The sequence below is a fragment of the Haliotis rufescens genome, unplaced genomic scaffold, assembly GCF_023055435.1.
Source record: "Haliotis rufescens isolate VD_foot unplaced genomic scaffold, xgHalRufe1.0.p SCAF_10, whole genome shotgun sequence".
Classification (NCBI taxonomy): Eukaryota; Metazoa; Mollusca; class Gastropoda; order Lepetellida; family Haliotidae; genus Haliotis; species Haliotis rufescens.
In genome coordinates this window covers 18685146-18700065 of record NW_025963780.1, presented here as the reverse complement: position 1 = coordinate 18700065, position 14920 = coordinate 18685146, and the positions used below count along the sequence as shown (strand labels likewise).

General features: G+C 38.0%; 1 protein-coding gene across 2 annotated transcripts; it reads left to right on the top strand.

The window, feature by feature from the left end:
- Positions 1-243: 243 nt before the first annotated feature.
- Positions 244-12665, top strand: LOC124143087 (RISC-loading complex subunit tarbp2-like). Of its 2 annotated transcripts, none has more exons than XM_048387779.1 (8): positions 244-309; positions 2181-2343; positions 6419-6512; positions 8330-8502; positions 8810-8943; positions 10466-10609; positions 11042-11153; positions 11736-12665. In XM_048387779.1, the coding sequence occupies exons 2-8, from the start codon at positions 2181-2183 to the stop codon at positions 11870-11872; spliced, it is 957 nt and encodes a 318-aa protein (XP_048243736.1). In that variant the 5' UTR covers positions 244-309; the 3' UTR covers positions 11873-12665. The 2 variants fall into 2 exon arrangements, with proteins under 2 accessions (XP_048243736.1, XP_048243730.1); XM_048387773.1 differs by having other exon boundaries at positions 6416-6512.
- The last annotated feature ends 2255 nt before the right edge of the window (positions 12666-14920 follow it).

Below are 14920 nucleotides of genomic sequence, written 5' to 3'. Positions count from 1 at the left end.
GAAAATACCAAGGTGCTCATACATTATTCAATGCTAATTAACGAAAGTCTCTGTCCATTTGTATTTTCGGTTCAGAATTTTAATACAGCACGTAAATCGGACCGTATATTTACGACATATAAAAAACCCAATAAAGTTTCAGGTTTAATATAATAGTGACTTAAATTCTATATTGAAAAGGCGTATTTTAAAATAATAAGGAGAAATCTTCAACATAATATATAACAATCTGCTTAACGATAACCGACATGTAAAGTTATATTTCCGGTTTGCGGTGTGATCGAAGGAAGAACTTTGGTGAAATTTAATGTAAAATTATGTTTATTGATGCATTTAATAGCATATAGTCTACTAAATCGTACGCATTATATTCTTAAGAATTCTCATTTTCAAAATGAGGGTATTTAGTCTTCATCCAATAAGTATAATCTTTCACTGAATTGAAATGACCTACTCTGCATGCCTTGAGTCGTGATTCTTTTTGTGGTATCACTGCCGACACTGGTTAGAACATTGTACCTGTTTGTGTAGAATTCGTTATGTGACCATTTCTGAGGCATTTTTTTAATAAATGTTGTAAATATTGTATACCCTTTGTGTAAAGAGTATGACTCCTGCAGTACATTCATTAATTATAGGTTGCAGTAAGATATTAGCAAGACAATGAAACTGAGATGGCCTTTTGAGACTCAGAGTAATGTGTGTTCACCTCTGTGATGGAAGTCTATAGTGGATATGCCCACTATTGAAGATATATATGTAAATAATTGCTGGCAAGTACCAAGTGTGTTCAAGAGTACAGTTAGTTATTCCTCTGCTTATTCTTAAATCTTTTACAGATAGTTGAGCTGATAGGATCTCTCATGGTTTGTTTACCATGTTTACCATCGAAATGTTCCCTCAATATGGAACAATATATCAAGTTGTACCCAGATTTACTGTATTGTTTTGTACCCACATTGAACTGTACTCACATTTGTGAAAATATATACACAATCGGTGTATCATGTATATGGCACCGAATAACATGACCACTGCCGCCAGAATTCCCAAGCAGAACTTTCTGTCTATTTAAATAGTAAATAAACATTTTCCTGAGCTGATTTAATTGGAAAGGGACTTGAGATTTTCTGAATATGTCGCTGTTGATAAAGACCTTTAGCTTTCTAAACCAATTGAGAAGTACCCTTTTTGTGCTATAAAATGCATTTGTAAACACAACCTCTGTAAACATATTATATCATGTACTTTCAATTGCAAGGGATGAAAGTCTGCCTCTACTTAGCTTCCAGGTTTAGATACAAAATGTTACAATGGTTACGGCAATGAAAATCTGGGTACAACTTCATGAATCATTTTGTACCCAGGGTAATTTTGATGTAAACTGATCGAGACACTATTGGTGACAGTTGCATCTGTTGAGAGTCATGTGGATTCAGAGAGCGTCCAGTAAATAATCTGAAAATCAGGAAATCTCTAAGAAAGGCCTGAGAGGTTGTACTTATTTCCCTCCCTGAATTAACATTTCAATGCAAATCTGCTTGGCTAAAAGTAATACTGGTTAAATCAATAGTGGGCAAGTAAACATTCTGTTTTGAAGTACCATTTTCACATGATCTTTAGGTTTTATGACAAGTATAACACTTGACAAGACTATCAAAGAAGTTTTGCATATGGATAAGAAATGAGCAAAATGTTGACATTGAATGCAGTTTGATCCAGCAAACAGAAATATGCAAGTATATATGTCTTAGACCAGATTCCATTTGTAGTCGCCTACCTGTGCAGCTGCACAATGACAGCAACAATGTTAGTTCATCATGGCAGAGTTTTCTACATTTGTTTTACATGCATAACAGCAGACCTAGAACTTAATACTAGCCCATTAGCCCGGGGCTAGTGCAAATTCCTGCAGGCTAGTTCAGATTTCCCCATTTTTTTAACATTACAAGGACATTTTATCTTTTCACGGGCTAGTAAAGCTTTTGAGTTTAGTTGTAACTCTGTTGCAGTGGCTCAAAACAATATATGGAACCATCATAAATGTGTGTGACAAAGACTTATGAACTGAAAATGGTGGATAATGCCTTCTAACATGTTTGATATCTAAATTCTATAAATGATATATCTATGAATTAAGCATGGTGTTAACGCTGGTTGATACTGATGATGATTTTCAGATGACTGTGCCTCCAGGAAAGACCCCGATTAGCTTCCTCCAAGAATTATGTACCAAAAGGGGGATAACTCCACAGTACGACCTAATAGCCAATGAGGGCGCTGTTCATGAACCAACCTTCTTGATGAGGGTGACAGTGGGTGATGTCGTTGCCACAGGAAAAGGTTTCTATCACTTCTTCGTCTTTAACACTAAGAGCTCCAGATAAGTTTTTGAGCAATTGAGTGTTTACCATGTTTATTTGAAGGGTTCTGTCTTAATTGGGTTATTACATTTTTCATTGGGTAACCAATATTTTTTCCCTCATCTATTCATCACTCGATTGTTTTTTTTCCAAAATGAGCTAACATATAGAGATTTAAAAAAAAAATAAAACAATGTTTTAGATTTATATAATGGTTCTAACTAAAGGCTTGACCTGGAAAGTAAATTAGCTCGTAATTGTGTTTTGGAAATTAGCTCTGTTGTATGGGTTGAAAAAGCATCATTGGGTTTTTACGCATGCTGATTTTATACATTTAAGTTTTTCATTTAATTCATGCATTTCTGTACCCAAGTTAATTGAAAGTAATTGGGTTTTGAATATTTTTAGGGGGGTATTTATACGAAGACGCAGCTTATCTGTAGCTCTGCACTACTCCTAATGTCTCAGCTACATGTATGTTGATTACTAAATGTAAAACAACATATTGAAAAGTAAGGAAACATTCCACAGGTTTGTTATGACAGTGTTGTAAGAATCAACCATTTGCTCCGATTCAAGATCATTCTCTGTTAAGATGTGACAAACTCACGATCTGTCCATAGACAGTCATGTCATGTGGGTGTGGATGTGTGGATTTTTCAGCCAATCAGCTGTTTTCTAGAATGATCAACTTTATTCGTTGTCAGTTGCTGTTTCTACTCTGAAAATGTATTTGCCATCCCTGATTTGGAAATTGGGTCTGAAGAAAAGAATGCCACAAAAACTTAAACTTTCCTTTGAAAGTACACCCTTCTGGGTGTGGATGCCATTGTGTTCAGAAACAACAGGGGCAAAGATGTCCACGGCGTAGTGCAGCAATTTCTATTCTCTATTTGGATATACTGCTCTGTCCACGTTCACCTGGCATGACCTGTGAATGTTTGTCAGATCTTAATAATGAGAAGTATGGAAACAAAGTAAAAGATTTGATTTTAATGTGAATGATTGTAAGAACAATAGTAAACATTTCAGTTGATGACCAAAATATTTTGTATATGCTGTATGTTGTATGTTCATATGATGTATATGCTGTATGTTGTATGTTCATATGATGTATATGCTGTTTGTTGTATGTTCATATGATGTATATGCTGTATGTTGTATGTTGTATGTTTTATGTTCACATGATGTATATTCTGTATGTAATATGTTCATATGATGTATATGCTGTATGTTGTATGTTCATATGATGTATATGCTGTATATGTTGTATGTTCATATGATGTATATGCTGTATGCTGTATGTTCATATGCTGTATATGCTGTATATATTGTATGTTGTATGTTCATATGCTGTATATGCTGTATGTTGTATGTTCATATGATGTATATGCTGTATGCTGTATGTTCATATGATGTATATGCTGTATGTTGTATGTTCATATGATGTATATGAAGTATATGCTGTATGGTGTATGTTCATATGATGTATGTTGTATGTTTTATGTTCACATGATGTATATTCTGTATGTTGTATGTTCATATGATGTATATGCTGTATGTTGTATGTTCATATGATGTATATGCTGTATATTGTATGTTCATATGATGTATATGCTGCATGTTGTATGTTCATATGATGTATATGCTGTATGTTGTATGTTTTATGTTCACATGATGTATATTCTGTATGTTGTATGTTCATATGATGTATATGCTGTATGTTGTATGTTCATATGATGTATATGCTGTATGTTGTATGTTCATATGATGTATACGCTGCATGTTGTATGTTGTATGTTTTATGTTCACATGATGTATATTCTGTATGTTTTATGTTCACATGATGTATATTCTGTATGTTGTATGTTCATATGCTGTATATGCTGTATGTTGTATGTTTTATGTTCACATGATGTATATTCTGTATGTTGTATGTTCATATGATGTATATGCTGTATGTTGTATGTTCATATGATGTATATGCTGTATGTTGTATGTTCATATGATGTATATGCTGCATGTTGTATGTTGTATGTTGTATGTTTTATGTTCACATGATGTATATTCTGTATGTTGTATGTTCATATGATGTATATGATGTATGTTGTATGTTTTATGTTCACATGATGTATATTCTGTATGTTGTATGTTCATATGATGTATATGCTGTATGTTGTATGTTCATATGATGTATATGCTGTATGTTGTATGTTCATATGATGTATATGCTGCATGTTGTATGTTGTATGTTGTATGTTTTATGTTCACATGATGTATATTCTGTATGTTGTATGTTCATATGATGTATATGCTGTATGCTGTATGTTCATATGCTGTATATGCTGTATGTTGTATGTTCATATGATGTATATGCTGTATGCTGTATGTTCATATGATGTATTTGCTGTATGCTGTATGTTCATATGATGTATATGCTGTATATGTTGTATGTTCATATGATGTATATTCTGTATGTTGTATGTTCATATGATGTATATGCTGTATGCTGTATGTTCATATGCTGTATGTTGTATGTTCATATGCTGTATATGCTGTATGCTGTATGTTGTATGTTCATATGATGTATATGCTGTATATGTTGTATGTTCATATGATGTATATGCTGTATGTTGTATGTTGTATGTTCATATGATGTATATGCTGTATGTTGTATGTTCATATGATGTATATGCTGCATGTTGTATGTTGTATGTTTTATGTTCACATGATGTATATTCTGTATGTTGTATGTTCATATGAAGTATATGCTGTATGTTGTATGTTCATATGCTGTATGCTGTATGTTGTATGTTCATATGCTGTATATGCTGTATGCTGTATGTTGTATGTTCATATGATGTATATGCTGTATGTTGTATGTTCATATGATGTATATGATGTATGTTGTATGTTCATATGCTGTATATGCTGTATGCTGTATGTTCATATGATGTTTATGCTGTATGTTGTATGTTCATATGATGTATTTGCTGTATGCTGTATGTTCATATGATGTATATGCTGTATGTTGTATGTTCATATGATGTATATGCTGTATGCTGTATGTTCATATGATGTTTATGCTGTATGTTGTATGTTCATATGATGTATTTGCTGTATGCTGTATGTTCATATGATGTATATGCTGTATATGTTGTATGTTCATATGATGTATATGCTGTATATGCTGTATGTTCATATGATGTATATGCTGTATGGTGTATGTTCATATGATGTATTTGCTGTATGCTGTATGTTCATATGATGTATATGCTGTATATGCTGTATGTTCATATGATGTATATGCTGTATGGTGTATGTTCATATGATGTATATGCTGTATGTTGTATGTTCATATGATGTATATGCTGTATGCTGTATGTTCATATGATGTTTATGCTGTATGTTGTATGTTCATATGATGTATTTGCTGTATGCTGTATGTTCATATGATGTATATGCTGTATGTTGTATGTTCATATGATGTATATGCTGTATGCTGTATGTTCATATGATGTTTATGCTGTATGTTGTATGTTCATATGATGTATTTGCTGTATGCTGTATGTTCATATGATGTATATGCTGTATATGTTGTATGTTCATATGCTGTATATGATGTATGTTGTATGTTCATATGATGTATATGCTGTATGCTGTATGTTCATATGATGTTTATGCTGTATGTTGTATGTTCATATGATGTATTTGCTGTATGCTGTATGTTCATATGATGTATATGCTGTATGTTGTATGTTCATATGATGTATATGCTGTATGTTGTATGTTCATATGATGTATATGATGTATATGCTGTATGGTGTATGTTCATATGAAGTATATGCTGTATGTTGTATGTTCATATGATGTATTTGCTGTATGCTGTATGTTCATATGATGTATATGCTGTATGTTGTATGTTGTATGTTCATATGCTGTATATGCTGTATGCTGTATGTTCATATGATGTATATGCTGTATGTTCATATGATGTATATGCTGTATATGCTGTATGTACATATGATGTATATGCTGTATGTTGTATGTTGAAGGTTCCAGCAAGAAGAAAGCCAAACATGCAGCTGCCCAGACTGCCCTCAACCAGATTCTTGGTGTGTCCAATGGCCAGGCACCAGAAGAAAATGAGTTAGTTTATACTCTTTGTGATTTCATGTTCCAATATTTAGTACTTGTCCACAGCATCCTGTTGCTGGTCGTAAGAGGGGACTACATTGGGAACCTTTGGTGATCCCAGGTTAGAACATGTCTGTAGCACTTTGTTCCTAGTTGTAAGAGATGACTACATTGGGAACCTGTGGTGATCCCAGGTTAGAACATGTCTGTAGCACTTTGTTCCTAGTTGTAAGAGGTGACTACATTGGGAACCTGTGGTGATCCCAGGTAAGAACGTGTCTGTAGCACTTTGTTCCTAGTTGTAAGAGGTGACTACATTGGGAACCTGTGGTGATCCCAGGTTAGAACGTGTCTGTAGCACTTTGTTCCTAGTTGTAAGAGGTGACTACATTGGGAACCTGTGGTGATCCCAGGTTAGAACGTGTCTGTAGCACTTTGTTCCTAGTCGTAAGAGATGACTACATTGGGAACCTGTGGGGATCCCAGGTTAGAACATGTCTGTAGCACTTTGTTCCTAGTCATAAGAGGGGACTACATTGGGAACCTGTGGTGATCCCAGGTTAGAACATGTCTGTAGCACTTTGTTCCTAGTTGTAAGAGATGACTACATTGGGAACCTGTGGTGATCCCAGGTTAGAACATGTCTGTAGCACTTTGTTCCTAGTTGTAAGAGGTGACTACATTGGGAACCTGTGGTGATCCCAGGTAAGAACGTGTCTGTAGCACTTTGTTCCTAGTTGTAAGAGGTGACTACATTGGGAACCTGTGGTGATCCCAGGTTAGAACATGTCTGTAGCACTTTGTTCCTAGTTGTAAGAGGTGACTACATTGGGAACCTGTGGTGATCCCAGGTTAGAACGTGTCTGTAGCACTTTGTTCCTAGTCGTAAGAGATGACTACATTGGGAACCTGTGGGGATCCCAGGTTAGAACATGTCTGTAGCACTTTGTTCCTAGTCATAAGAGGGGACTACATTGGGAACCTGTGGTGATCCCAGGTTAGAACATGTCTGTAGCACTTTGTTCCTAGTTGTAAGAGGTGACTACATTGGGAACCTGTGGTGATCCCAGGTAAGAACGTGTCTGTAGCACTTTGTTCCTAGTTGTAAGAGATGACTACATTGGAAACCTGTGGTGATCCCAGGTTAGAACGTGTCTGTAGCACTTTGTTCCTAGTTGTAAGAGATGACTATTGGGAACCTGTGGTGATCCCAGGTTAGAACATGTCTGTAGCACTTTGTTCCTAGTTGTAAGAGGGGACTACATTGGGAATCTGTGGTGATCCCAGGTTAGAACGTGTCTGTAGCACTTTGTTCCTAGTTGTAAGAGGTGACTATTGGGAACCTGTGGTGATCCTAATTGTGTTCACTTGTATTTCATTCTCAAATCCCTGAGGAGTATGCAACCCAAGCTGCCTGTGAGAGTCTAGAAGGTTGTTGGTTCGATCACACCAAAAGACATTAAATGATGATACTGGTTGCCCTGCCTGGCCCTTGTGATTAGGGGAGTAAAACAAGGACTAGCCATGAGTAGGGCATCCATATTACATTGTTGATATTAAACTGTACATAGTATCCATGTAGGTTACATATCCAGCTTGAGTCTGGACTGCTACAAGCAGCCACACACACACATGAGTGAGTGAGTGTGTGAGTTTGGTTTAACGCCACTTTTAACATTATTCCAGTTATATCACGGCGTCACACACACATGAATGCACGTCACTACATTGCAATAATCTGCAACGCCATGTTGATCCCCCTTTCCCACTGACATCATACTCCATTATTAACATCCCTACTTGACTGCATGTTGATCTGTGTTTCTCAGTGTCTCTGACTCTGGAGAGGACCTTGGTCCGGGGAATCCAATCGGGGAACTTCAGGAGTTCACACAGAAGAAACTGATCAAACCACCAGTTTATGAGTTCACTAGTGAGCAGGGACCACCACATGCTCGCGAGTTTGTTTGTCTTGTCAAGCTTGGGAAATTCCAGGAAAGAGGTAATTAGTTGCTGTTGTCTTGTGACCATGGGAGCCATAATGCTAACTTGGCTTTAGTACCAATTTTACTTTGACAGATGTTTCTATTTTATTGCGAAAGAAATTGAATACAACACATATAGCATGTACAGGAATTGATCTTGATCTGGTCTCGCTTGTGTGTTCTTTTGTTTCTCCATGGTAGTGTTGCTGTTTATGTGGCAGCTGGAGCTTCTATTTAATTACTTTTTTGGGATGGAAATGTGGATCTGTAATGCCTTTCAAGCCCAAATTTAAGGATGTAATGAATTTATTTGCCTGTGTGCAGGTACGGGGAGATCAAAGAAAACAGCCAAGCGTAATGCAGCTCAGGCAATGATGCAGCATATCAAGACCCTAACAACAGATGGGGAGCAGCCCGCCACCATCGAGGACTCCGAGGAGGAGGATGAAATACCACTGGTGGGTACACAATGATGCAGAAACACACATGTACCCAGCAACACACTTGATGCAGTAACACACATGTACACTGGAACACACTTGATGCAGTAACACACATGTACCCAGGAACACACTTGATGCAGTTACACACATGTTCACAGTTACACACATGTTCATAGGTACACCATGTTCACAGTTACACACATGTTAACAGTTACCATGTTCACAGTTACAATGTTCACAGTTACACACATGTTCACAGTTACACCATGTTCACAGTTACACACATGTTGACAGTTACACACATGTTGACAGTTACACACATGTTCACAGTTACACACATGTTCATAGGTACACCATGTTGACAGTTACATATTCATAGGTACACCATGTGTACAGTTACACACATGTTCATAGGTACACCATGTTCACAGTTACACACATGTTCATAGGTACACCATGTTCACAGTTACACACATGTTCATAGGTACACCATGTTCACAGTTACACACATGTTCACAGTTACACACATGTTCAGTTACACATGTTCACAGTTACACACATGTTCATAGGTAGACCATGTTGACAGTTACACACATGTTGACAGTTACACACATGTTCATAGGTACACCATGTTGACAGTTACATGTTCATAGGTACACCTTTTTCACAGTTACACACATGTTCACAGTTACACACATGTTCATAGGTACACCATGTTCACAGTTACACACATGTTCATAGGTACACCATGTTCACAGTTACACACATGTTCACAGTTACACACATGTTCAGTTACACATGTTCACAGTTACACACTTGTTCATAATTACATCATGTTGACAGTTACACACATGTTGACAGTTACACACATGTTGACAGTTACACACATGTTCATAGGTACACCATGTTGACAGTTACATGTTCATAGGTACACCATGTTCACAGTTACACACCTGTTCATAGGTACACCATGTTCACAGTTACACACATGTTCATAGGTACACCATGTTCACAGTTTCACAAATGTTCACAGCTACACACATGTTCACAGTTACACACATGTTCATAGTTACCATGTTCACAGTTACACACATGTTCATAGGTACACCATGTTCACAGTACTAGAAAGACTCATATAGAGTTAACCCTGTGGGTATTCAGGGTTAGGATTGGTCCCCAGCAACCTATGCTTGCCATATGAGGCAACTTATTTGATCTGGTGGTCAGGCTCAGTGACTTGGTTGATAGCGTGTCATCGTACCCTGACCGCATGGATCATTACTCATAATATCAAACACTGGATTGTCTGTCAAGACTTGATTATTTACAGACCGCTGATTTCTTTTCTAGTGAAGAACAAAAACACAAACCGTTTGTATATATATGATATCCACGTTCATACAACTTGAAGGTGTCGACTGTTGGTGATGAATAACAAACAGTCAGTGAGATAAGATGTCATTCTACAAGATTAGTCAGACATTCTGTCCGTATTTCAATGTGTTGATGTGAGACTATTGTGTATTTTTCACATCAGACCTTCGAGCCGAAGTCGTCGTACACAGCCCTGAAGGAGGGCAAGAAGAAGCTGCCTGTCACCACGCCGCAGCAGGCGATGGAGATACAGAAGTTCTATGAGAAAATAATGAAATCAGGGGGCAAACAAATCAAAGATCTGCAGGTATGTTTCTGTTATGTGTAGTATTCAAGTCTGTGGCGGATTGTCTCAGTCTTTGCAAATTTATGATTTAAGAATGGTGCTACGTTTTGAAGTACACTGGGCCTTGGATCAGCATGCACTCACATTTCATTCTCAGCCCCCGAGTATACCCAGTGCACACATGGTACAATGTTGTATTATGTATCAAAGACATTGATGTCATTAGGCCAAATCCCACTCTGAACACAGTTGTCACATTGGCTGTAGCAAAGCTAGAAGAGTGTGAGACTTGAACAGAAGCAGAGAGAAAGATAATTATGAAACTTTGTAGATGAGAACTTGATCACTGAAGAGAATATTAAAACATTATCATTTGAGCGTGGGGCCCTTGACGATCCAGTCGTTAGAGGTGCTGCTGGTGTGACTCCCCTACTCAGTATCACTCTGTTTCAGGGTAAATCTCTCAACGCACCCTCCACCAACTTCTGTCAGATGCTACAGGAGATTGCTGAGGTCCAGCGCTTTGAAGTCCAGTATTTTGATATAAAAGAGATTAGTGTATCAGGTAAGTGCCCTGCATGTTTACATCTGAGGAAGATGTGAGTGTGGAAGTTTGACAGGCTGTTATTCCTGGCTCTGTACAGGCAGGCTGACCTTGTTTGTGAAGCTTTGTCACATGTTCCAGAGGAAGCTGAGTGTTGGAATTCAAATACAGATCATTCCTGTTGTAACACTCTTTGTCCCTTCTTTATCTTCAAATAAGTGTAAACTCTCTACAAGAATTTGACTTAGAAAGGGGAAACATAATTGAATATAGGTTATTTCATTTCACCTATAAACTAACAGGTCTCATATCATGCATATCTTGAACTTTATGAAAATTATATTAGGATGTCAAATTGTTTTGACTTGTACAAAAGGCAGTATAGTGCTAGGGTCAAATGCCTGTTGTCTGCTTTGCCATTTACATTGTTAATAAGACCAACCCAAGAAATATTTTTGCATTAGTGCATCAAAAATGAGCACTATAACGCAATGTTTGACAACTACAATTTTTATAATGTGATTCAGCATGTTTAGGAACACTCTCTCTGGTGTGTGAAGATCTTCATGTGTTGATGTATGGTGTGGTATTGTCTACTTGCAGGGCTACACCAGTGTCTTGTCCAGCTGTCCACAATGCCAGTAGCGGTCTGCCACGGCTCCGGACCGACACTAGATGAAGCTCATGCTAATGCGGCCCACAATGCACTGCAGTACCTAAAGATAATGACAAAGTCGTAACCATGGACCCCAGGAAATAACATAGCCTCACTTTATTAAGTAGAATTTGGAGGACTGTTGTAGTAACTTATAAACAAGTTTTTGTGATCAGGCCAAATACAAATATTTGAATTTGATGAAGCACTGATTCTACAATTTGAACTCTGTGTATAGTAGGGGTGAGACGATACACCGATGCATCGGGAGTTTCATGTGGGGATATCATACATGATATTTTTTTTCATATTGATACAAGATGATACAATTGTTAGAATATCTTTTTTGCTACTCGTTTTATGACCCCCAGCGATTTTGTCAGTGAAATATTGCAAAAATGTGTTGTAATTAGCGTTTCAAGTTCAATACTAAACATGGCCGCTACGAACATGTATCTACAGCTAGCTTTTCCTTTTGAACCTGCTCTGGTATATTTATTGTCGCTAAGTTTCCATTCGATTTGACGTAAATATGCGTATCACGACCTTTGTATTGTATCGTTACCTTGCTGTATCGTTTCACCCTTAGTGTATAGGGCTTTGTGTGTAGGGCTCCATGTATAGGGCACCTTGGGGATGCCAGGTTAGACAAGGCAACCGATACTGCTTAGAAGAGGTGATTAAAGGTGTAAGGCTCAGTGACTGTTGATAGTGTGTCAGTGTACACAGACAGTGTTGCTTGTTGCACATATCAATCACCAGATTGTCTGGTCCAGTCTGGATGATTTACAGGAGGCACGGGTGGCCCAGTCGTCTAAGGCGCTGCGATTCGCTGTGCAGAGTTGCGTCCCTTGGGCACGCCAGAAACCTATGATTGTTGGTTCACCCCAATTATGTTTCTAGGTTTGTCAGCACCATTCCCGTGCTCGTGGGTTTCACCGAAGTGGTAAACGTCTGAGACCTGCATCACTTCGGGTTTTCCTCCCACATTAAGCTGAGATGTTGCGATATAACTGTAATACTGTTAAAAGCGGCATTAAACCAAACTCATTCACTAACTCACTGGATGATTTACAGGCCGTTGTGATGTAGCTGGAATATTGTGAGTACAACATTGTTTCAAATCAAAATTGCATCAATATAAATTAACTTTCTTCTCAGATTAAGCTGTCAATCCATGATATAACTGAAATACTGTTCAAAGTAGCGTAAAATCCGGGTTAGAATAGGTCTTCAGCCTTAAGTCGACTATGTTTGTCGTAAGAGGCGACTAATGGCATCGGGTGGTCAGGCTTGCTGACTTAGTTGATACATGTCATTGCTCATGACATCAATCACTGGATTGTCTGGTCCAGAGTGCAGCATTGAACAGCAAACAAACCACATCGCATCCCTCTCTCACTCTAAACAAACTCTGCTGACTATTCTCAGTGCTAGACAGAATTGACTTATTTCTATTTGGTCCTGTATCTCATATATCCCATTGAAAGAAGCTGTGTTGTACTTGGCATTTATCTCTATTCACCTTAGTCACCAGATCAATGGTTTTTAGGGTTTTGATTCACCAAAGGTTTCAAAGCATTTTTCTGTGGCTATGTTTTATTGTGTGACATTGTTTAAAACCAGATGGCTGCATTTACCGCCTGCCCCAGGTGTACAACAGACCCATGCACAACAGGTGCTTGTCAGTATGGCCAACAGATATAGGGGATTATTGATCTTTGTCTTTGGACACAGATTAGGCATTACTAATTTCTTTTTTATGTTATTTTTTTAACCAAGTGCAATTCGAAGTAATTGTCTCTATCTGAAAGGATGTTTTTTTGTAATAAAACTGTCAGCAGGTAAGCAGACAGTTCCTCAGCCAATGCCGAGCTTGAAACACGGCATTATCATGTAAACTGTAAACAAAGACGATGCCTGGCCAGTATACTCAGGAACGTTTGCATCACAAACAGATTGTATTCCATTCTATTATCTGTTCTAAATTGACAGGCATTGGCAATGTTGGTGGATGAGCTAAGGGGTAGATCACTTGATTTTCAATACTTTCTGCCATTTTCATAAGAGTATGTTAACGCTTTGTGATATACTGCAATGTTTTCAAAGTAAACAACCAAACCTACCTACCCTATTGTGAAATAAGCCCTATTGTGAAATAAGAGAAACACTTTTAGTGTCCTAAATGAAATACTGCTAACAGTGGGACTTACTCCAGCTGTCTGTCCTGAAGATGGAAACGGAAAATGTGATAGTTTCTTACTGAATATTACATGAATCTGTTGAACAGCAACATGGGGCTGGTCTATCTCACTGCCAGATATGTATCTCTTCCTGTGTACCCTGTTAGCAGTAGCAACGATAGATTCCACAATGCATTGTGTCAAAACTTTTTGTGTGTATGGGCATTATCTCAGTTCTGCTTCATGGGAGTTGTGTGCTGCTGGAGTTGTTGGTCAACATCTATCAGCTTGCCCTGTCAACATCTTTTAGCTTGCCCTGTCGACATCTATCAGCTTGCCATGTCGACATCTACCAGCTTGCCCTGTCAATATCTACCAGCTTTCCTGGTCAACATCTATCAGCTTGCCCTGTCGACATCTATCAGCTTGCCATGTCAACATCTACCAGCTTTCCTGGTCAACATCTATCAGCTTGCCCTGTCAACATCTATCAGCTTGCCCTGTCAACATCTATCAGCTTGCCCTGTCGACATCTATCAGCTTGCCCTGTCATCATCTACCAGCTTTCCTGGTCAACATCTATCAGCTTGCCCTGTCAACATCTATTAGCTTGCCTTGTTGACATCTATCAGCTTATCCTGTCGGCATCTCCAGTTTGCTCTTTCAGCATTTACCGTACAGCCAGTCATTGAAGCATGCAGCTGAAGAAACCATGAAGAATTCTTTTATTTAGCGGTAGGATTGCACATCAAACATCGAATAGATGGAACTTTTCACTTTCTCTTCCTACGTGTTATATGACAATACAGTACGTGTTGTGTGTTGTGTGAATGTCCTGCTGTGGATGTGTTGTGTCCTGTCACCCCATGAGCTGCCAGCACACAACTAGGTCAGTACAAGGCGGACCGTCGTCTCTCCACTCACTTGAGGGTTAGCTTTGTAATTGCATT

Coding starts and splice junctions, on each gene's coding strand:
- LOC124143087 (XM_048387773.1), top strand. CDS start 2,181: ATGACTGTGCCTCCAGGAAAGACCCCGATTAGCTTCCTCCAAGAATTA. Junction 2,344..6,415: donor TGTCGTTGCCACAGGAAAAG/GTTTCTATCACT, acceptor TGTTGTATGTTG/AAGGTTCCAGCAAGAAGAAA. Junction 11,154..11,735: donor AAAAGAGATTAGTGTATCAG/GTAAGTGCCCTG, acceptor GTCTACTTGCAG/GGCTACACCAGTGTCTTGTC.